This window comes from Asterias rubens, chromosome 19 (assembly GCF_902459465.1).
Source record: "Asterias rubens chromosome 19, eAstRub1.3, whole genome shotgun sequence".
NCBI classification, from domain to species: Eukaryota; Metazoa; Echinodermata; class Asteroidea; order Forcipulatida; family Asteriidae; genus Asterias; species Asterias rubens.
In genome coordinates this window covers 500,993-524,512 of record NC_047080.1, presented here as the reverse complement: position 1 = coordinate 524,512, position 23,520 = coordinate 500,993, and the positions used below count along the sequence as shown (strand labels likewise).

Sequence of the window (23,520 nt, the reverse complement as noted above, 5' to 3'; positions counted from 1 at the left end):
GTAAACACTGTGCAGCAAGAGGCGAACTTTCTTCAGGCTGCTGCTGCTGGATGCTAGCAGAATTTGGTAGGCTAAATTTAGGAACTGTAAGAATTGCAATTGAATTTTGTTTACCTTACCCGGGAGGACCTAATGATTGTTACGTTTGCTGGGTGCTGTTTTAGTGGAACTTTGGGAACTTTGATTTTCAAGAGTCAAGACTGAGTTCCTGAACACTTGGCCGGTTCCTACCTCCGAGAGTTGGCCGGTTCATCCCAAATGAATTTGGGGGGGGGGGGGGGGGGGGAATCACTCATCCGACCTCCACCAATTATTGCCCAAGTATTTCTCTGTCACAAGGTTAAGGTAGTCACTTATCCACCTCAGGCTAAGTTGGTTGTTTGTAATGTTAGTCAAAAAATTGCATCCTTTTCTAAAGAAAAATGTAAAAGTAACATTTTGTGAAAACAATCTTGAATCTTCATTTAAACTGTCAATTAAATTGTGATGAAAGGAGTGTAACAATAAGATAAAAATGTCCTTCCTCCATGGTTGGATGGTCACTAGCATCGTCATCGCAACTACTGAGACTGTCGAGTCTCAAGAAGAATTCAACGTTATGATAATCTTACTATAAATCTTACAACTCTTCACTGATGCTGATTGATAGCCTGTTGCAAATGGATTATGTAAAGTACACTAAGATCAGTTTCCACTTTTTCACCCCTGACTTTGTTGAATTTTCTTTAGAAATGGACAGCCACGGATGTCTGAACGAGAGCTGTGTTGTTCGTCTTCGTCAACAAGATGGTATTAAAACGCCCTCAAATGGTTGCGTTGAGGGCGACAAGCCAACACAGCAGGAGTTCAGCTGCAGCGGTGTCGTCATTGAGCCAAAGGAAGGATTAATCCTAACTAGTGGTCTGGTATTTGCAGAAACTCTGAAGAAGAAACCTCATGGGCTTCATTCCTCAAAAAAGTTGAACATTTCTACAAAAAGACAGACTGGTAAAAGGCCATTTTGTTTCTGTTGTTCTCTTTTCCTATTCCTCTAACCCTATTTCTGAACGGACCAAAAGTCATACCTGATCAGTGTAGGGTAACACAAATTAATGATGTTCTTGATGTCTGATGCAAACTAAAATGACATTTGTTAAATAGAGGCTACGTTCTTTTGCCTTTCAGAGGACATTCCATTTTACACAGCAAGTAGTGTCTCCCAGTTCCTCATTGATGTCGTTCTGCCTGAGAGCTCTGCATCACAACCTCTTCCGACAAATCCACCCTCTTCAAGCACCGTACAAGGACAACGCCCTCTTCCAGCAACCTGTAGGACCGTCACTCGCAGAGCTGATCTGATCATCCTTTGGAAATGTCAAGACTTTGATGATATTCTCAAGACATTTCTACCACAGCGGGACGGATGGGAATTCTCAGACAGTAAAGAGGGTAGTGTAGACCAATCAGATCAGACATCTGAGAGAGACGCTGTTATTGGTGCAGGCGTGGAGCCTATTGGGTTGAGCTCCGTATCTAAGAATCTCCCTGAGGAATCTTTCATTAGTTGGTTTGCTCTGCTGAAACTAAGAGAGAGTGAGAGACACTTGGAGCATCTTGGGCATCCAATAGAATTCCTCAGGTAACTGTTCCAAGTACTTTAGATCTCCCAACCAATCTCTCTTTAGACCCGAGACCAGTCTCGAAACCTAGAACACTGGTATTTAGCTGGAAAATCACATGCGACTTTTATTGTACGTTACTTGATCATTTTCAACATTTTCACTTGTTTCATTTTCAGATCACTTTCATTGCAAGATGACTTTTCTGTGCGACAGGGTAACGCAGTCTGTCTGCGCGCCACTCCGTTTGGTGCCACGTGTCCTTCAGTGTTTCTCAACAGTCTTAGCATGGGAGTTGTAAGCAATGTAGCCGGACCACGGCACCAGCTCATTATGACAGATGCTAGATGTATACCTGGAGCCGAAGGGGGTGGGATGTATTTAAATAACAGGTAAAACTTTTTTACTTTATCAAACTTGTTTTCAGTTTTGCCCAAAGTGTACTTGAAGGGTATCAACCACGGGGGCAATTCACACAAGTTTAAAGTGAAACTGGAGACTGTGAGGCTTTTTCACTCATTTTCATAAGGAGTCTTTTTATTGGAAAATGGGTGGCTCTCAAAACTGAATTTAACCTTTGAGCCCAACATAAGTTTCTGTATTATCCGAGGTGAGTAAATGAGTCACTGTTGTTTCTCACACAGTAAACTTGCTGGCATCATCGTAGCTCCGCTATGCTGGAAAAACAATGAGTGGATTGGACTCACACTTGTCTGCTCACTACGAGCGATTATCGAGTCACTGAGTCGAGTTATTGACTCCAGAACAAAGGATGTCAATCGAGCTATTACATCATCAGTGAGTAGTGACTTCACAGCGGAAAGACTAAGGACTACAAAGAAACTCAGTTTAGGTAGGCAAACATCTGAGTGTTAATGGACTCTATTAACAACGTGCAGTGGGTCAAAATGTGCAGGAAAGGAATGGACTCCCCGAAAAGGCAGAAATGGTAGACGCACATTGTTCGAGGTAGTGTAAACATGTTTCAGAACCAACACTTCTCAAAAGAGATTTTGGCATGGTGTTACCACAAACCTCTCTTAGTTAGGAAGAGACCCATAGAAAAGTGCGGTATAAAAACTAGTTATTACTATAATATGATTATTATGCATAATGTCCACTTTATCTTTCCCCAACATATAGCAAGTTATCCCTCTCTGATCCAGCAGTGCATGAGGTCAGTCGCTCTCATCAAGGTTAGCGGAGTGTGGGGGTCAGGTGTGATCATCAATGCTAAGAAGGGGCTCATTCTAACCTGCCGTCATGTGGTCTACAAGGCAGAAAGCCTTAAAGGTAAACTATGGCTCAGCCTGGAAGATGTTGACTGCGAGTTTCAAGCATATTCCAACCCCTGGAAACTTTTTGGGTTCCTTCGAGATACGAGTTAACATTTAAACAACAAACCAAACAAATATGTCAAAGATTTGCTCAGTCTATATCTGGATGGGGTGTCGTGGCCGAGTGGTTAAGAGCACCAGACTCAAACTCTTTTGTGTCAGCCAGCAGAGTCTGGATTCAAGTGCCAGTCATTGGTCTCTTCTGTTGTGAACACATGTAAAAAGAAAAGAGAAAAGAGAAGGGGTTGGGCCCAGTGTTTCTTGTTTGATTGGCTGCATATTTCCTTACTGTAAAAGGTACCTTTGAATGCCTGCTGCTCGGACATGAGCCCTGTCCTTCACAATATAGCTTCTCATCTGTTAGTAAGGATGATGAGCCTCCCTTATGATTTTATTATCTGCCCTCTCAATTTCGATATAAATTCTTAATATTCATGACAACATTTTCCCGCTACCTGTAGTTCAAGTTTGTCTAGACTATCCGTACATACATTGGAAGTACGCTGCTGTCATATACATGACCAGACACAACTCCCCATTAGATCTGGCTGTTCTTCAATTAGAGGGAGGAGTTGGTGTGTTGAGTGAGGCCTTTGGGTCTACTGGAAAAAGAACGGCCAAGTCCTGCAGTCAAGGTAACTTTATACACACACAGATAGAGGGTCTGTAGATATCAATAATTAAAATAAACAATTCCTGTTTGTGTGCATTGATATGAGGATAGACTGAATACAAAATTAAAATTTGATTAATAGATTCTTTTGTGAATTTTTAATTAGTGATTTCATTGGATCAGCTGCAGTAGGGCTGCAGATCAGCAAGGTTAAAAAGATTGTGTTTTTAAATTTTTAAATGAGGTGTGGTCCTTTCTTTTCAACCTCCATTGGTGTCACTGATATTATTTGTATTTCCCTTGTAAATTTCCCCTCCAATTCTTCTTTAAGGTTAAGAAGGGTATACTTTTGGCGGTTGCCAAGGACTAGTGTTCTCACTTGATATCCCTAAACATGTTAATAAGATAACAATTTTGCTCAATTGGTCATTGAAGTTGCAAGAAAAACCCTTGTTGCATTAGAAATGTATGCTTACAGATGCCTGAGAAAGGTCCCCCCCCCCCGATTTAAAAGTTTGTGTGAAAACTTACCCCTTTCTCAAAAACTACATTACTTTAAAGGGGTTGTTTCTAACATTGTTTTATAATAACAGCAGCTCCGTTTCAATGATCCATTACTTGTAGAGTAATTACCAGAAGTATACACTGTCTTTAAGGGGAGAGATACTGAGCAAAATGGCCACTCTATAATTTTATAAAGAACTGTTTCTGTATCTTGTCTTGGTTTGTTCACAGGTCAACCAGTTTTTGTTGTTGGTCACGCCCTTCTAGCACCTGAACGTGACCTCTTGCCTTCTGTTAGTGCAGGGGTCATGTCAAAGGTCATCAGTGTGAGGGAATCTCCAATCATGCTACAAGTAAGTTCTTGGCTTTTTCTATAAAACCTCGGCTTGGGATTTGGCTCCGGCTTGGGCTTGGTCATCCATTTTGGAACAGTGTACATTTTAAACGGTGTTTCCAACATAAAACAAAGCCTGGGGCAAGAAACAAAGCCTGAGCCGAGGTTTGGAAAGGTGGGTTGTGGTTTTGGAGGGGTTGGGGTCTTAAGTCAGTTAATGGCGAGGACCAGAACAGCAGCCGATTTCACGAAACGCTAAGAATAATCCTATCTCGAGTTAAGTTCGTAACTCCAGTAACTCGTCCTAACTTAGGATGGGTTCAATGCGTCCTAACGCCGATGGATACGGAACTTAACTCGTCTTAGAAAGAAAGTTAGAAAGAGTTAGGTGAAATTGACAGCTGGCATTGTATCTAGAACATGCCTTTGCATGCTACCTACTGTAATATCTGGTTGGATATTCAAATCTGCAAGAAATTTAGGGCGTTGAAAAACTGTGCAACTTGAAGAGGTAAAAGTGTGCCCATTGACCAGAGATAATGCTGTGTAGCGCAATGATCTTAATCACTTGAATATGAATGCTGGATTGAAAGACCAAATATTCTTTCCTCCTGAAGACAATCAGAGCATACTGATCAAAACATTGATCAAAACTACCGGTTCTTTGCAGAACCAACACTACTCAAAAGAGATTCACTCATTGTGCTACCCCAAAGCTTACCTGAAAAACAAATACTGTTGATAAGAAATCTTAATTCTTTATCTCGCTGATTGTATGGCTTTGATTACAGTCAACTTGTGCAGTCCACTCTGGAACAAGCGGAGGACCACTTTTCTGTGGCAGGACAGGCCAGCTTCTTGGCATAGTAACCAGTAATGCAAGGTTTGTCAATTTATTATTTCCCTTTTAATCAATCCCACTTCTCACACCATGTTAGTTTATGTCTATATATACCGTATCTAGGGTGAGCTACATCAAAGGATGACATCAGATTCTTCTGATTTCTGGATCACTGATACTTTATAAATGACCATGAATCGTCGCCATTTTACATTGACCCAGCATGCAATACGTGAGATAACCTTGGGGTCAACAAACTTAAGTAACATGACCAACATCCCTGAGAGTAGATAAGTACAAAATGTTATAAGTACAACAATTTTTAAAACAGTGATGGGGTTTTTCACTATTTTATTTTAGTGACTCTGAAGACCGATTGAGCTGAATAAGTATTCACAGTTTTGTCACTTAGTGAAATTGTTTGGTGACAAAAAGTGTGAGTACTGGTCTTTGACAATGACTAATGTTGTCCACATGCTGTAAGATCAAGGCCAATTGTTGTCCTGAGAACATTTTTCTCTGAAAAAAATGTGTTTTATTTTTGCACTTAAAAAAAGACAACTAATTTCAGCTTTTTCAATTTTCTTGCATTTACTTTTTAGGGACATGGATTCTGGTGCTTCTTTTCCACACATTAATTTCATCATTCCATGGTCTATCTTTGGTCCAATTCTCACTGAGTTTCTCCACACAGAAGGTAAATCCCAATCCTCTTTTTCTTTCAAAATTCAGGTCTGGAATTTAATCTTTGAGGAGTAAAGGTCACTGTCATTTTGCATATGACAAACTAATAGAAAAATCCTCTAAGTCTGTATAAAACTTTTAAATTGGAACCATTTAGTAGGATTCGGTAGCATTGGCAGAGCTGACAAAGTAACCACAGATACTGTTCATGTTGTTTGTGATCAACCGTTAACATGAAATAACAAACCCATTAAATTTTGGGCTTAATTTGTTGTGTGAGTTAGGTAAAAATAGTGAAAAACCATGCACAATTTTCAGCATGTAAAAACATTGGTTGTAGCAGCCAAATTCAGTGTATTTTGTATTTAGGTTTTCAGTTACTGGTGTTTCTAATATGACTTTATTTCAGACTTAAATATTTTTCAGAAAAAATCTTCTTGAATGAACCAAATAATAAGTATGTTTTCAGACTAAATTTGAACAATAGTGGTTTTTATCTTGACCAATTCTCAATATAATACCTTTAAGTGCCTTTTAAACCCTTAGTAGATGTTACTTTAATAATTATACTCGCACCCTTCCTGTCCTTAATTCTTAATTTTTCTTATTAATATTTATGCAGATCTGAAGGTTTTGGGAAAACTCGATTCTGACGATGAATTTTTAACGTCTGTGTGGAGCTTGGACGAGAGGAGAATCATGGAGAACATTCAGAGTAAGTTGTGAGATCTTGAGGCGAATCAGTTGAAAGTTTTAATTATTTTGGTTTTTTTTACCTACAAAATATAAATTTTCGCTTCATTGGTTTGTTTCCTGGACTTCAATCGCCTTTGATTGTGGGGTCTCTTATCCAGTATTTGCATTGTTAAAGGCCAATACAAACGAAATTACAGGCATGATATTGTCCTTCTCAAGTCTGATTCTGATTGTTTTGCCTGTGAGATAATCAGACAAATTGGGATTAAATAATCTAAGGTTTATTGAAGGCATCACCTTGTGCACATTCAGGTTAGCCCTCGTACTCGATACAATATTCATGATACTGTTTTCCAAGGACTAAACAACATGCCTGAAATTAACATTATTGTTCATTTGTTATATATAAAAGTAAATGAGTGAAATCAAGTAAAACTCATGTTTCATAACAGAAACAAACCCACATTTTGAAAAGTCACGTTGGGCTCAAAACGCAGAGTGAAAACAGGTCTCCAGAAACAGGTCTTAGAAATCAGCACTGTGATGTCACACTGCGGACTCGGTCCATGACTTGATCCAAACAAGAAAATTTGAAAATGCATAGCCATGGAGACAAACAACCATCATCCAGTCTAAACTGGTTTTACACTGGTTTTCTGAGGCATGGCGCTTCAGTGTTGCTGTTACTTGTTTTACACTGGTTTTCTGAGGCATGGCGCTTCAGTGTTGCTGTTACTTGTTTTTGTTATGATTTGGGAATCATGAAGGGCGCTGCCAAAGCTGGGAACAAAACATGTTTATCTGATTATAGCTCAACCGAATAACAGGGAGGAAATCTTAACACTTATGACCAAATAAAAATAAGTAAACAAGGATAAAATAGTCAAATTTTTTTGAGTGAATTCTATTATTAAAAGTTGTTTTTCTAATTCAACAATGTTTGGAATTAAGCACTTGTCATTTTAAACATGTATGTTTTGTATAACGAATCTTATATTTATCAATGATCACAGAGATTAATAAAACATTATATTTTCATCTGTAAATATCTGTAAAAAATGATAGATGTTATGTATATGCAAATAACTTATTGTTTATTTGAATGTAATGTATTGGATTTAAAGGTTTTTAATCAGTGAATTAACAGTTTAATAAAAAGATTGTTGATACTTTTCAAATGACATTTCCGTATTTTTGTAATTTTTGGTTGTTGTTTACATAGTGTTAAGCTTTATTGGACCAGTCATTTATAAATCTTGTTTGATATAATAAATGGTGGATGAATGGCTTTTAAATTCAAGGACACAAGCGCAATGCTGATAACCTCGTTCCCCATAATAATAATAATAATAAATCCTGCCTTACAAAATACAATTTACCTGTATTACGCTTTGATGCGGTAGCTATAGTAACCCTACTTCTTGGACTTATGGCTGCGCTCACAATCGTCACCGAAACCAATAGCGCGAGAGGAGTCGTAGCATACCAGTGAAGTTTTGACTTGCAAGCTCAAATTGTATACCCTCGCGTGGTGTCACATCAGATAGCCTATTTTTGGAGTTACACCAAGACAGTCTTTAGTTGACTCTTCATTTATGTCGAGTAAGTCTGTGTGATTTTCCGCTATCGCCATGAGAACCGGTCTCCCCGCCTTCTCCTGGTGGGTAGTACTGCTCACTTTCATCGGCGTACTCGGGGTACATACATGTAGCCGGGGGTCTTGCCGTGTTTTCAAATCTAGGTGTGTGTCGGATACCCGTCTGACGGGCCACACCTTGGCGGTGTGGTATAACGTAACGTCAAAAATTCGGTGTATGAGTGGATGCTTTTCTAATATTAAGTGCGAGTCGATAAATTACCGCATTAAGATGCAGGAATGTCAATTAAACAGTGCTGCTATAGGAAGATTGTATGTTGGTGAGATGGGAGATGGAGACGTGTATTGCGGACCGGAGGAGGGTGAAGATTTGCGGGTAAGTTTGGTGTTAATTACCATGCATTGTTATTACTGTTGGTCATGTCTTTCTCCCGTTTTTGACCAATGTTACAACATCTGGTAAGGAGAGCCAAATTTAGTCTGGCCAACTTCCGCAATGAAAATAGATATTTCATTTTGCCGAAATGACGGCAAATATATTTGACATTCTGCTTCACTTCATTGGGGGAAGCCATGTTTATATTTTAATAACAAAATTAATTTTTGTATATATATAAATCCAAATAATGGTTTAAGGCTCAATGCTTTTAAATTGGCTTCAGATATTGAGTTTATACGGAGATGTGTCTTCAGAAACCGCTACAACTAGGCCTACGCCACGAGTTACCACACCACAAGAAACCACTACACCACAAACAACCACAACACCACAAACAACCACAACACCACAAATAACCACAACACCAACAGCAACGACTGGTAAGTTGAACTGAATATGAGCTACATTGTTAAAGAGAATTAGGCCTGACCTTGTCCATGTTTTGTTTGTTTAACTTTCGATTAAAGATTGTAAGAATTATTTGATTAGTTGGTTGTTCCCTTACACCGAGGTGTGTTCACCATTGTATCCAGAGGGTATTCGTATCCAGAGTACTGTGCCATCAAAACATGCGAGCGCGCAAAATAAATTGAATGCAACAGTAGCTCAAAGAACTTCCCTATAGTTTAACAAAAGTATGGAAACATGCGTGATTTAATGCTTGTGCATAAAGTGGAAACATAAATACTTGGAACAGGTTATATTTGGTCACTAGTGATCCAGTGGTCATGTTTATAATGTATTATAAATAAAAGTGTTACCACGGTTAATCGTTGCAAACGTAACATGTAGTCACTAACGTCATAACATGGTCGATCAACCCTGTTTTATCATCGAAATAAGCTGAGTTTATCTCCGCAAGTGGATGGGTCCGTTACCACGTCTCATGAACATTTTTGAGAACCATGCCCGTCACCTTAAACTGTTACCTTGGACTTTTAAATACGTTCCGGCAACTGGTTGAAAACCACATTTTCTACTTCCCTTTTTTTAAAATTGAACCGTTAAAGGTAAAAACCCGTATTGTCCAGTCCTTTCGCTGATATTTTTACTTTGTGTTGTATTTAATGGCCCATTATTCTGCGGCTCCATACCTTCTAACTACCGAGAAATGGTAACTAGTGGTAACTGCTGAGCACGCATCAACAATTAATTTGTGAAACGAACTGAATGTGCTGATTGTTAATGGCCACCCCCCCCCCCCCACCTTGCGAACGTGGCGCGGGCACGTTTTCATTGACGCGTCATGCGTTTAAAATGTTATTCTCGTCATGTTGTACCTCACTATTAACCCACTCTAAATTACCAGTGCCTAGCAGGGACAATATGTGACCAGTTAACAGACCGTCTTTTATATTATATGACTGGTACCCAGCACTTTTTAAAATACCACAGATTAATATTTAGGCCGTGTCCGAAACGGCGACTTCGGCTACAGCTACGGCTAGATCGCGCGCGTCTGCTATTCTTCAACACTGGTAGACGCGCTGATCTAGACGTAGCTGTAGCCGAAGTCGTCGTTTCGGACACGGCCTAACATTCATGAAAGTTTTCACTAAAGGCAAACCCTGAAGTCAAAATTCGCGCCGTCTGTGAATGCACAAGAACCAAATGCGCTCTAATAGAGGTCTATTCCCCGGTGTTCCTGGTTTGATGGCTGCATAATACGCCGCAGCACCATGCAAACCATTAAATAGTGACATGTTACCAAAGATCTCATACTTCAAAATGATTATACCATGTAGGAAAACACTGATACGTGCTTTATTATAAGATTGGTTAGTTGTTATGTCGTCAATTATTTTTAATGTTCCGTGTCAGGGCCACCAAAATAGCCTTCGTAAATAAACAAACACAATAATCGAACAGAAGATTTCTTTCGTTTCCATAGAAACTGTCATGACATGACATGTTGTTTACTATAGTTTCCTAAGATGTGTGAAGTTTGCGGTTGTGCGCCTTGAGTTCTAGACTAACCACTTCTACACACGAGTTCGTAAAGTTTTCAACGTTAAAGTTTACTCTCCAGATTCCCGTATTTCTTTCAAGTTTATGCCGTTACTAGGATCACACACAGTTGTTGAATAATACACATAATTGATACACAAGCAGCTTTCTTCGTCAATTTTATTGCAACAACGTGTTTAAACTTTACGAGCTCCAGAAACTGTATAATAACGGAAGCATCGCGGACCGGCATTGTTATTGCTGAGCTTCGGTGTCTATTAGATGCGCATGATAAACCTAAAATTTAATATCAACCATGGGTACCAGCTGAAAATGAAACCACGCCCGGACACAATGGAGAGAGGACAGTAAACAGAAGACCCGGCACTGAACAATTTTCACAGCAAAAATCGATATTGTGGTGCATGGAACGTGGTTGTTTGACTTGTTTGTTTGCAAAAAACTACATGCTGCTCAACTCTATATATTCATTCAATTCAATAGAAGAATAATAGAAGAACAATAGACCTACACAACTGTTTCGGACTAATTAAGTTGCATGTCTCAATGCGCATGACCGGCGCACAAAAGATTATTTTGTGAAATAAGAGTTCTGCAACACAAGATACCATCATGGCAAGCCGATTCGGACACGGTCTTTTGCAACGGCGGCCATTTTGGCAGCTGGATTTATGTTCCACTACTCCGTCTCCCACTCGTTGCGTTATATTATATTTAAGATGGCGTTTGTGCATGTATTGGCCAATTTAATTTGCTTCTTTCATTTACAAAATCGGAATATTTTTAAAAACATTTTGGTTGTGTTGCTTCCTTCAAACAGATGCCAGTGCTATTTACTACTGTACCAACAAACCAGCTAGTGGAGTGTACACGATTCACTACGAGGGGTCTGCCGTTGGGGGCGTTCAGGTGTACTGTGACATGGACACAGATGGCGGTGGTTGGATCGTACGTCAAACTAAACCATCTTTATTTCTTTGTTTGTTTTTTGCTCTTCTGTTTTGTCGTTTTGTGATTTTGCTTTGTCTGTTAATTTAACAAACATGACACACCGACCATTTTCAATTCATCCTCCCAGATTTTGAATGGTATTTTAGGGTATTTTATTATTTATTATTTGAATAATATTCCAGGTATTTCAGAGACGAACGGACGCATCTCTCAATTTCTACCAAAATCACCAGAGCTATGCAGACGGTTTTGGTGACATCAATGGAAACTTCTGGCTAGGAAACCAACTTCTGCATGACGTCACCTCAACTGGCCAATGGCAACTCAGGGTTGATATGACTGACTGGGTAGGAGGCGTGGCCTATGCGCAGTATGACGTGTTCAGCATCGGAGCGTCACCAGGATTCAGACTGAATGTTGGCCAATACTCGGGCACTGCTGGTGAGCTCTGCTAACTTTTTTCTATATGGTTCAGTTTGTCTCTGTTCAACCACAAATCATGAACTCTTACAAGAAACGTGACAGTGGCACAACCAGACCTTTCTTCGGGTGACACGTAGGGTCAAACATGGGGGCCTTTTGGTTTGTTGGACCATTCATGTGGGTTTTTTCCGACCTCATGGAGGTGCAAGAGAGGGGTAAGGGTTCCATTAAAAAATGAGGGTGGTGTAAATACGAACTCTTCTTGAAGAACGTTCCATTCTTTTGTAGGTGACTCGATGACACATCACAATAACTTCGGTTTCACTACCAACGATTATGACAGCGATGGTGCGACTGGAGGCAACTGTGCTATCTGGCTGAATGGTGGGTGGTGGTACAACGCCTGCCACCGGTGCGCCCTCAACGGCAATTATCTGATTGGAGGGGGAGTTACCCAGAGGGATCAGGGTCTTCAGTGGGTAGCTTGGAAGGGGTTTTATTACTCACTGAAAGCGACTGAAATGAAAATTCGTCTCCTTTCATCGTAGAGGGCTCACCTTGTTTTGGGAGACTTTTGGACGGACCTTTTCACTTTTTTTTTCAAAAGTAGCGCCCGTGCTCACCAACGCTCAGAGCAGCAAAAGTCTCACAAGCTCTCCTATAAAAATGCTAAATATTCAGAAATAGAAAACTCACTAATAATTTCAAAGTCTATCAGTGGCCTCTAATAAAATTAATTATATATTTGCTGACAACGGAACTGTTTTGATAGCTTAAGCAGGTTTAGCTGTTGAACATAATTATGCTCATCCAAAGTTTAAATCACCTCTGCACAATTAAGTAACTTAATTATGGATTTATAGATGTCGGTGTTATTGTTGATGTTGTTGTTGAGGAGGTTTTGGTTTTTGGGTTTTTTTTTTTTTTTTTTGGGGGGGGCGTTTACGGTATGAAAGGAGTATTAAATATAAACATTAATTATAAATAATCAAAATGAAATGAACAAACGAATATTGTTTAAACACCGAAGTTATTGTTTATTCCAAACTAATGAATTAATTAAACGACAGGAAAACAATGACAACGCAATGTAATCAAACGAGAATATTTTATAGGAAAATGGATGACAAGCGATGAGGTTATCATCACACCCTTAGTTTCCAGAAAAGAGATATCGGTCAATATGTATTGACTTTTATTCCGATTGGCCCCTTTGAATTATTTTGATTGCTTGTCCCTGTATGTTAAGTAAATTTCAGGTTAACTTTCATTTTCCTTCCCAGGTTATTAATCTGAGATTGATCTTGCTTATTTGTATTTAAAAAAAAAAAACAGTGTTGATAGTGATACTGGTAACCATTGGCAACCGATGAAATTATTTCGCGAAACATTCTTGATGGAGATTGTGTGATAAATATAGATTATTTTAGCATGGGGGGGGGGTGGCAACCTTGCTTAAGAGTCGATAATTTAATGCCACAATTTTTTTAAACATAATACACAATGAACAAAATGTTTCAATCCTGGCCTAAAAACAAACTGTCACCCTCAAGTATTGCTTTATAGTTTGCTGCGAAGAGGTTACAAGCAGGAAACTAGTCACAGATTATGTGAGATTGTATTTTTGGCTGATAAGCATTATTTTGTTGTGCTTACTCCATATAGTTATAAATTTTTACTCGATTATTACCGATAGTGTCATTTTTCGTCTTAAAATCATATGTAGTTCGAAGAGCAAGAAAAGGTTAACGGTCCTTTCTTTTAAAATTAAGTAATAATTTTATCAAACTAAGTACAGTGTCCCAAGTTTTAATTTTGTTTCATTGTTATAACTTTTAGCAAACTATTTTGAGCTGTATGAAAAATGTCTTTGTATTTAGAATAATCGCAGTGTTGGAACGTTGTGTATCAATATGATTTAAAAGGAAGATTTTATTTTTCTGAAAGTATTAAAATTAAAATTAAATCTAGTGACAACTAAAGGTGATTTTGGTCCTTAATCGATTAGAGTTGATTTCAGTCTGAAGTTTAAGAATAGAGTAGTCTTTGTTCAAGTTATCTTGATCATTGTTAGACAGGCGGGGCTTTCACAGTCTATAGCGAGAAGATTTGGCAGGATGTAGAAGTATGTTAAATAATTTTATATAGCCGAAGGTCTTTTGGAGAATTTCGGTAGATTTTACACTTTCAAGTATTCAAATAATACAGAGTATTCTGTTTACAGAGTGATCGATAGATCAATATTTTAATAATGTTCCCATAGTACTGTACATCACATTGACTTTCTTTCAACACAGACTTTGTTAAATGTCAGGTCTTCAACTATTTGTTGCATTTGGGCCATAGAGCTATTTGGTCATACCTTTTTGTTGGAAAGCAGGTTGCAACAAGCTAAATCTCTATTCACATGAATTTTTATCAAACCATCTCTTTTTTTCTCTTTTGTACATTCAGAGCTCAAATTTATTCTAGTAAGAAGATTAAAATCATGGGTTGTAATGTGTTTTGCTTATAGTGGGTTTGAGTTATGCAGGTTTCAGTATTAAATATAAAAAATATATAGCTGCATTTTGACTGTACATTTACTCCGCGTTCTCTATCAACATCATCAACCAATCTGTAAAAGGTTCATTCTGTGTAATGCTCTAATGAAGAAAAAAACCGGAAAATGTGCACCATGTTTTGTGTTGATGAATTTGCATGCTCCTTTGTGGCTTATTTTAAATGTGGCAATCAAAATAATGGCCACGGGTATAGTCTTAAAATGCTATTTTAACAATTTTAAATGTTATTTTAACAACTTTAGTAGTGTTTCAACCAATATATAGCTCTGTTGTTTCAACCGAACATTTTCTGTATGTTTGGCAAAATCATGCACTTCAAAACCAATAAGCTTTCAGATTGAACGGGTTATATTATTTATTTCGGTAAAAGTTCGTGTAAAGTGTCTTTAAAGTTCATTATGGATCCTCCATGGATTTTTGGACTTCTTCAAAGGCTATCGCCAACCTCTGTTTATCCGTCTTCCGGTAGAAGATGGTCTCCAACTCTTGGATCTTCTCATTAATGATGGCAATTTCCTTTGACAGCTCCGTCCTCTCGAAGGCCAACTGGTTGGATCTACTCGTCGCAGACCTCATCTCGTTGTAATCTCTCTCGAGATCTTGTTTCTCTTTCTCGCGAGTGTTCAGGTCCGTCTCAGTGAGCTTGATGCTCTTATTCAGTGATTTCAATTTCTTCCCAAGGATCTCAATGTCTTTCTTCAGACCTAAGATATTATCAATGTCTTTGGTTATGTCTGTGATGTTCTTATTAAGGAACATTACCCGTTTTCTCTCCAAGACCTCCTGCTCTGTCTGTGTCTTCTCTGACGTCATACTCCGTTTCAGACTATGCAGTTTATGAATCTCCTGGTCCAGCTGTTTGATCCTCTCGCGGATCTCGCGAGCTCTCACGCGAACTCGTCTCTCAACGATGTTACTCAGAATATTACCATGCTCCAACTCAAGTGTGTTATATTCCTCTTGTTTGAGACGCTGGATCCGTTTTGTTTTAATCAGTTTAAATTGAACATCCTCCAGGTAAATCTGATCATTTGCGCGCCATTTTCCAACCAGGTGCAGCACAAAATGTAACTTCTGGAAGACATCCGGAAACAACCGCAAAATAGGGTACCTCTTTGTGTCGAGCGTTTCAGCCACATCCATCGAAAACTTGTCGGTGCTGAACAACTTCGGATTCACCCCAGTCTGTGCCTCACGCAGGAGGGTAGAAATACCTTGGAGGTTGTTCTTAAGTTCCAGATTGGCGGCACGGGCCCACTTCAAATCAAACTCACCCTCCAATGATTGATAGTTCCGGCAGAAACTTTGTACGATTGAATACAAATCTCGTACCTCATCCAGGAGTTCCGAGATGGACTTCACCCCGCGCTGGAACGCCTGCATGAAGGTGTTGAGGTCCTTACTAAAGCCGGCATCTCGTACGCCTCCGGGTCTCCGGACCTCGTTGCAAGTCCGGGCGAATAAGTCTAACTCAGCCCACGAGGACACCTTCGGAACCAGGGTCTTGATTCTCTTCACTCGGTGTTTACTCTTGAAGATTTCCTCGACGTGGATGAGGAATTGGATAGGGTCGATGCCGCCGTAGAACAGTTTCTCTGTCTTGGTGACGAGTCTGACTTTTAATGTTTTGATTTCCCGGTCTATGTAGTCGTAAACATCTTGTATCGCTAGAGGTGCATCATCACCCTGCCACACATGGGATGGCATTGTTAAATACTTCAGTCTCTCTAGATCATCAAAATAACTCTATCGTTGAAGGGAGAAGTTGTGATGATGAAAACTGCACAACCGATTGTCCTTTTGTGCCATCACAAAAACCGGAATCGTTGCATTATGTTCACGTCCAGAACTACTTGTTAGAAAAGAAAAAACACGTCAACAAAGAAGACACTGGCGTCACATTGATATTAAAACAATGTTCTCCACTTGTTACTTGTCCGGTCGCAACATGAGCTTATTCGGGGTTATGTTTTACAAGCATGTCAGTGTTTTGTTATGGTTACAATGTATGCAAGCATTGGCACTATGGTCGAAAAATTTCACTGACGATACAATAATCGCCTTTTATTCAGCCGCCAAAACTGAGCACATGAAGGAGGGCTGGGAGGGGTTGGGAGGTGGATGGGATGAGGGGCACGGGTGACGCACATTGGACCAAAGATACAAACGAGGAAGCAATAATACTTAAATTAGTAAATAACACCAAGTATGGTAGATCAAAGTTTATCAAAGTAAGTAATCCACGTATACCGAACGAAAGTCTGTTAGAAGTTGTGGTAAACATGTAAAATTCAAAATATCTCCCCTCTTGTTTGAATCGAATCGTCCATAAAACTTTGAACAAAGTGGACACTAAGTTTCTCTGCTCGTATCAGAAATCGTTAAAAGCACTGTTTATGTATAGCGTTGAATATCCCCTCCATACACCTTCAAGAGATGCTTAGAGATGAAACAAGGCTGTTGTCAAATTGATTGAATTCTTAGTGGGTGCTGTTATAGGCAGTTCGGCTTGTTAGAACACACACCGGGCGAGAAAGAACTCTTTGTCTGACTGGGAAAAGTCGATCGGTCGCTCGGCAGAGATCGATTCTGATTCGGGCCTTTTCGTTAATTATTCATGGAACTCGCTAATAATGTACCGTTAAAGTCGATTCAATTGTTTTGTATGGGATTCACCACACACGTTGGATCTATTTTTATCAGTGCTTTGATGAAAGGGGTGATAGGTTGAGCAGTAGTGATTACAACTTTTGGGGAGGGTTTGTGGGCTAAGGCGAGGTTAAGGGAATCGGGGTGGGACGGTGGATGAAGGATCACCGCAATTAGTAAGAAAGGAGGAGGAAAAACAATAAAGTCAAGTCTGTCCCGAGTTAATGTGGCTCATCTAGCCGGTGTTTATAACAAGTTTCTTGGGCGTTGAACGTCTGAGAATGTTTCTATCGAAGTTTTTTCATAATTTAATTGAACTATTAATGGTGGTTTTGCACTTAAAGATCCACTCATTTTCCAATTCCTTATGAAAACGGGTTATAGAAGGTTATAGAAGACTGTAACCTCACATTCAAATAACTAAACGCAACAGAAAACTGAGCGTATCCGAAAACAGCAAGGATTCTGCAGTACTTCAATGGTCCCTAATGGTTCCTGAACTTGTGCACAAACTAAGTTCTCGCGTGTTCACACTTTTAAAGTAAGAATCAAAGACTCAGACATTCACGTTCATTTTGTATTATGTTCTGTTACTATTTTATATACTTTTATAATGGGATTTGAGGCAAAGCATTGTGAGATCGATGTTTTACAAGATTGTTTAAATTAAACGCACATTTTTATACGGAATCCGAATTGTTAATAATTCTAATGATTGACATAATTTGTTTACTTTACCTGGAGAAGCGACCTCACTTGATACTTAGAAAAGTTATGTGTAGCAACTTGGGACTCTGTTCATGTCACACAATGCTATAAATGGAGTAAGGACAACACAAAGTCTGCGACAAACGGGTTTCTTTTTCACTCCAATCGCACACTATACATTCCATATAAAAAAAATTGTGCCTGCATTATTATAATATAAAAAAGGGAATGCTAAATTCAGATGGAGTCTACCAGGGATGCGTTTTGGCGGTCGTAACTAATAACTCTGTTTCGGCGGTTGAACATGTCATCGGTTCTGGCCAGTGACCTAAGTATTGGTTATTACGCGCACGACCGCCAAAACGCACCCAGATGTATCACCAGACAGCAGAGGGCGCAAGTAAAGGCGTTTTTACGTTTTTGGGCCGTATGATGAAACACCAAACAGCCGTCGAAACTTCACGGTAACATGGAGGACACCGTCCGGTGAGCTACGTTAATTGAAATTCGCTCAGTTTGGCGTCAAAATTAACCGCTGAAAATGACGGGGAAAATAGTGTCAGTCACCTCACTGGCATGTGTAATTATGCTGCATCATTTGCTGTTCTTTTTAGTGGGAAACGTTTCTGGTAAGTTCTAAAAATTATCTTCTTTTTCCACTTGTTTTTTTTTGCCAGCCGGCTTGACCTGCCATTGGTTTGCTGTGTGTGTGTGTGCAGCCAGGCGGCAGCGCTCTGCATTCGGCCAGTATTTCATGCACAACTGAGTGGGCAGTGGGCATGGCAGGTTGTTTTCGGTGTTGAGGTAAATCCCTGTGGTGGGTGTTCAATAAATGTCAGCTTTACTCTGGGGAAATTGCACCAATGATTTACAATTGATGTAAAGTAGAACATCAACATGTACTTTGTATTCAGTTTTGCGATCAAAACAAACAGCTTTTTTAAATACATTTAGTTTATTTTTACAGTCAAAATTTTATTTTCAGGTTGAGGGTCGTTAGTTAAATGATTTCAGAAAAGTTTCTGTATGGCGCCACCACTTGTTCATTCGATATGAAATAATATAGTATCTAGTTTACCTCAATCAATGAGATCCCTTTTTGTAAAAATGAGTGAAAAGGGTAGGATAACTTTCCGTATGGCGCCTCCACTTTTTCACCCTTTTATACAAAAAGGGATATCTCATTGAGGTAAATTAGATACTATATTATTTCATATCGAATGAAAAATTGGTGGTGCCATATGGAAACTTTTCCAATGGGTATTTATTGGAGTGCATTTTGGCGACCCCAACCAAAGCCCAACCAACTCAACAATTCGGTTACCGGTGCGGTTGGTCTGAACAGCATCGTCACCGCGCTCAACCTGAACACGCGAAAACGCTCGACAGATAACCAATGTTTCTGGTTGGGGTCGCCAAAACGCACTCCTGGTAAGTTGTTCGCCATAAAAACTTACTGGGTGAGAAGTACTGCTGTTGACCAGTATCACGTTAGTAATTATGGTTTGAAAAAATTTACACCAGACAACATTCAAATCTGATAAATGATTCATGCATGGATCAGTTTTTAGTTTGATGAGGGTTGCTTGCTGTTCATTTCTTTATGCTGCGTCAAAAGATGGTAACCTCTTTATTACTTCTCTAAACGTAGAGATAGATTTGACAATGCTGTGAAAATACTAAGACTTTTCTTTCGTCAGTTTTCTCAGCACGATGACGCTATATTTGAAAACCTGATGATTTGACAAGTGACATATGTGACGTTAAAAAATATGCTGACAAAAACTTATCTATGATACTCCCTTTAAAAAGTTATAATGCACAATGCTAAGACAATTATTGACTAAAATTTTAAAACTGGGTCCGTCCTAGTTGTTTACAATACATTAAATGTAAATGAGAGATAAAACAGGGTACAGGTCTGACAAACAGGGTGTCATGGCTTAGTTGCTAAGAGCGCAAGCCATGGCAGCCTAACGTCCGTCGATGTCGGTTTTTTCCCATTATCGATATATCGAAAATTTAATATCGAGTATACTCGATATATCGAGTATTTCCCGCGCGCAAGATGGAAGCCTAAAAACAGCACTTGGTATACTCATGGAGGTAGAAATATTTATACCATAGACTGACAGTTTAATAGGGTTACATTTCAACTTGTTTTTGTCTGATCCCCCGAACTTGTTTGTAGTCCAAACAATTTCAGATTGCGTAGTCCCGCCCCGATTATTTCTGGTTTTACAACAAAGTATGATCGCCGCTACCGCTGGCTTGGCCAATTGGTGAACGCTCACCACAATTCTCGATTCGTGATTGGCCATGATTGGCCGTCTCAAAATGACACAGAGCCTTTGTGAGTTGCGTGACTCGCCGACATTAAGGTGTCAGTTGCCGATGCATTGACGTAGAAGTGTCAATCAAGTTGTCCGACGGGCGCGCGGACTACCTTTACGGTTGAAAATGGTTGAGATAATCATCGAAAAAAAAATCACTAGAAAGTCCCGCAAAACACAGACCTACCACTCAGCGATCACAATATACAACGCACGCAGCATGCAGTCACATAGTCTCCAATAAAGGCTCGTAGTCTTTTTACTTTGCATTCTATAACCAAGGCAAGAAACATTGAATGCTAGAACGCCCTCTATTGTCGAAATAACGCAGTGCATCACGCGGTACCGCCTTGACCAAAGACTGCATGTGTCTGCGCATGCTTGGGCAAACGGGTTTTCCCCCCGAATTGCAATAACCATACACGCTGGTGTGCACGCTTAAACCGTACAACAGCATAGTCTTCGCTGGTACGCACGCAATAGCCGCCGACAGCGTGGTCTGCGAAGCATATAGTTCCTCGGAAATGTTAGCTTGTTTACCGAAAACAACACAACGTGTAGGCTTTATTTGACCAAAATGACGCCATTACGATACCTTGGATTGATAGAAAGATTATTGTAAGATTGTTTTCTTCCTTGTTTTGTTTTGTCTTGTTGATTCGGGGAAGTTTTTGCGGGGTATTTTTGCAAAGTCAATAATGCTGTGATGAAGACGCATTGATTTTGATCACATGCACGATGGGAAGTTGCATCCGTTTAAACAGCCGATAGGCTAGGGCAGCAGCGGCTGTTTCTTTTGAGGTTTTACCGTGCGCTCGCCGCGGGGTCGTGAACTTCTGCGGCGGGCCGGCGGCTGATGGCGAAAACACAAAGAACATGCAGACATACTTGCTTGTAAAACGTATTTTATTTAATAGGGCAACTCAAAATGATGAAACTACATAACGACGACGGCTTTTCTAATACTCAAACACAGATTTCTTTTAAATAATCGGACACTCTTTTGGTATTTTCGATATCATTTAGGAACATCGAAATTTTCAAAACATCGAAATTTTTCGATATATATCGAAAATCCGATATTACGATATGATTATAAAAGTGACATCGGCGATTTCGATGTCAAAAAAATATCGAGTTTTTGAGTATTTTCGATATATCGACGGACGTTATGGCAGCCCTGTTCACCTAATTGTCCTTGAACAAGAAACCGTATTGTCCTTTGGATGGGACAAATAGTACGCTGTAGGTTCCTTCTACTAGGACTGGTGGTGCATGTAAAAGAACCTTGAACACTTGTCATGGAAGAATAGGCAGGTAGAAGTTTAAGCACTGGCAGTTACTGGTGTTTCTGGTTCACAAAGCAAGCGCCCTTTCAAGTTTACTCAGGCTTGCAAAGTGCAGTGATTTAAAGTTCACTTGCCAGAAAGTATGTTCAGAATGGAAGCTCAATTAAAGCCTAAAATGTGAACCTTGTTGAAAAAAATCAGTATGCAATCCGTTTTAAGCTTGTTTGTACACTTAATTTAAATTGACCTGTTGCATTATTTTCACCTCCCAAGTCTAGAACTCTTTGAATCTATGATGCATTACCCTACTGAACGTTGATACAAACTCCTTCACGGGGGTACCTTTCTCCCCATCCCAATAAATGAACGCAGCCCTCTTCAAGGTCGAGGAACATTTACTTGGCTGACAGTGTTAATAACACAGTACATTGTACCATATTTGTTTGTACCGTATTTGTACATTATACCGTATTTGTCTGCCTAGCAGAGTACAGATCAGACACTACATTCTTCTTGCACTGTGGAAACAGGGCCCTACCCCAAAATATCATTGTTGATTCTGTCAATAGAGTTGGGTGATAGTGGATACAACACAAATGCCAAGCCTCAATACCAAGCCTCTGCCATGCCTGTTCTTTTTATGGTATGAATGGAACTATTATGGCATATTGGGACAATCCTGTAAGCTCTTGACATCAATATGTTTTAGTATGATAGCCTCTGATAACTGATAGCTGGTAATGGAGGGCTTTTTGATTAGATTAATTAATCAATTGCTGCCAACTGGTCCTGATTCTGCAAGAAGTGCCCTGAAAATAAACTAAATTTGGATAAATCCAGACCCTGCTTAAGTAGAAACTTTCCCTAATTCACATGCTGAATGTTCTAAATATTTCCCTGGTTGTCGTATGTATTGTTGTCGTACGTATTATAATAATAAACAAAGTCTTATATAGCGCACATATCTACCAAACAAGGTACTCAAGGTGCTGAGTATATAGAAACTTGTTGTATAACATCTCCCTGATTGCTGGAAGGGTTTCTGGGTGTCTTTTTAGACACCCTGTTTTAAATTTTGGCACTCTGTTTGATCTGTCTATTACATCACATGTAAGTGAACCACTTGGACGTCGGTTTTTAAATTTCAAGCAAATTTTTACCCCTTTAGTTTGACCAAATCCTGGCTAAAACCTGTCAGCGTAAGCTGTATCCAAAGTAGTGAATACAGCTGCAGCTACTAATTGTTAATTGTGATGCATTGCAGTTGCTTAGGACATAATACTATCCTTCATCATGATGGTAAAGCGAAGTAGCCGTTCGCATTTGAAATGTTTTCTAAATCTTTTCACATTTATTGTTTGGCACCTGCAGGTGAAGCAGCTGCAGGAACTATCTGTCCCTCCATTCAAACCTGTACAAATCAAAGGAGATCTGAATGCAGCAAAGCATCAAGGGGGTGTGGACCATGTATACATCCATACATTGAGCACAATGGCATCTGCAAGTATAATGGACAAGGTAAGGATACATTCATGATTGTCTTCTGTGAATGATGCTAATTGCAGATCTTCGATGTCACCTGTTGTAGGTTTATTGACCAGGCCAGAGAAGTACAGTACATGGATGACATCACAGCTCCAAAGATCCACTAAACCGTACACGTACAAGTACGTGTAGGCCCAAGTGCAGTAATCTTTTGCAGGCCTGGAATTACACTAAAGCCAGTGAGGCCATCGGCTCTGTTGCCCTCGGCTCTGTTGCCCTCGGCTCTGTTGCCCTGGTCTTGATCTTGGTGCCATTCAGATGTTTTTCATAGACTTAAAGATTTTCCAATGGAATTGCCCTTTGCTAAATGAATTACAATAGCTGCCATGGCTGCATGTGAGTGAATTGTTGCAACCATTTATTTTTTACATAGAAAATCTGAATAAAATGAAAAGCCTGATTTCACTTTAAAAATAAGCGAAAGGAAGACACAAAAACATGTCACTC

The 23,520-nt window shown here is 39.5% G+C and overlaps 3 protein-coding genes across 3 annotated transcripts in view; all 3 read left to right on the top strand.

Moving 5' to 3' along the window:
- Window positions 1-6: 6 nt before the first annotated feature.
- LOC117302881 (peroxisomal leader peptide-processing protease-like) lies at window positions 7-7,653 on the top strand. The gene is made up of 11 exons (XM_033786844.1): window positions 7-66; window positions 730-987; window positions 1,165-1,618; window positions 1,778-1,990; window positions 2,243-2,451; window positions 2,742-2,891; window positions 3,397-3,570; window positions 4,284-4,405; window positions 5,178-5,269; window positions 5,830-5,924; window positions 6,534-7,653. Exons 1-11 carry the CDS (start codon window positions 51-53, stop codon window positions 6,635-6,637), a joined length of 1,887 nt encoding a protein of 628 aa, XP_033642735.1. The 5' UTR covers window positions 7-50; the 3' UTR covers window positions 6,638-7,653.
- A 4,244-nt stretch (window positions 7,654-11,897) lies between these two features.
- LOC117303293 (fibrinogen C domain-containing protein 1-like) lies at window positions 11,898-12,533 on the top strand. Its single transcript, XM_033787460.1, has 2 exons — window positions 11,898-12,003; window positions 12,274-12,533. The coding sequence occupies exons 1-2, from the start codon at window positions 11,898-11,900 to the stop codon at window positions 12,531-12,533; spliced, it is 366 nt and encodes a 121-aa protein (XP_033643351.1).
- A 5,835-nt stretch (window positions 12,534-18,368) lies between these two features.
- Window positions 18,369-23,520, top strand: part of LOC117303193 (neural proliferation differentiation and control protein 1-like) — a 69,572-nt gene continuing 64,420 nt past the window's right edge. The window contains exons 1-2 of the mRNA XM_033787326.1: window positions 18,369-18,535; window positions 22,900-23,046. Coding sequence (XP_033643217.1) covers window positions 18,448-18,535; window positions 22,900-23,046 — 235 coding nt within the window. The 5' untranslated portion in view covers window positions 18,369-18,447. The remainder of the gene's footprint in view (window positions 18,536-22,899; window positions 23,047-23,520) is intronic.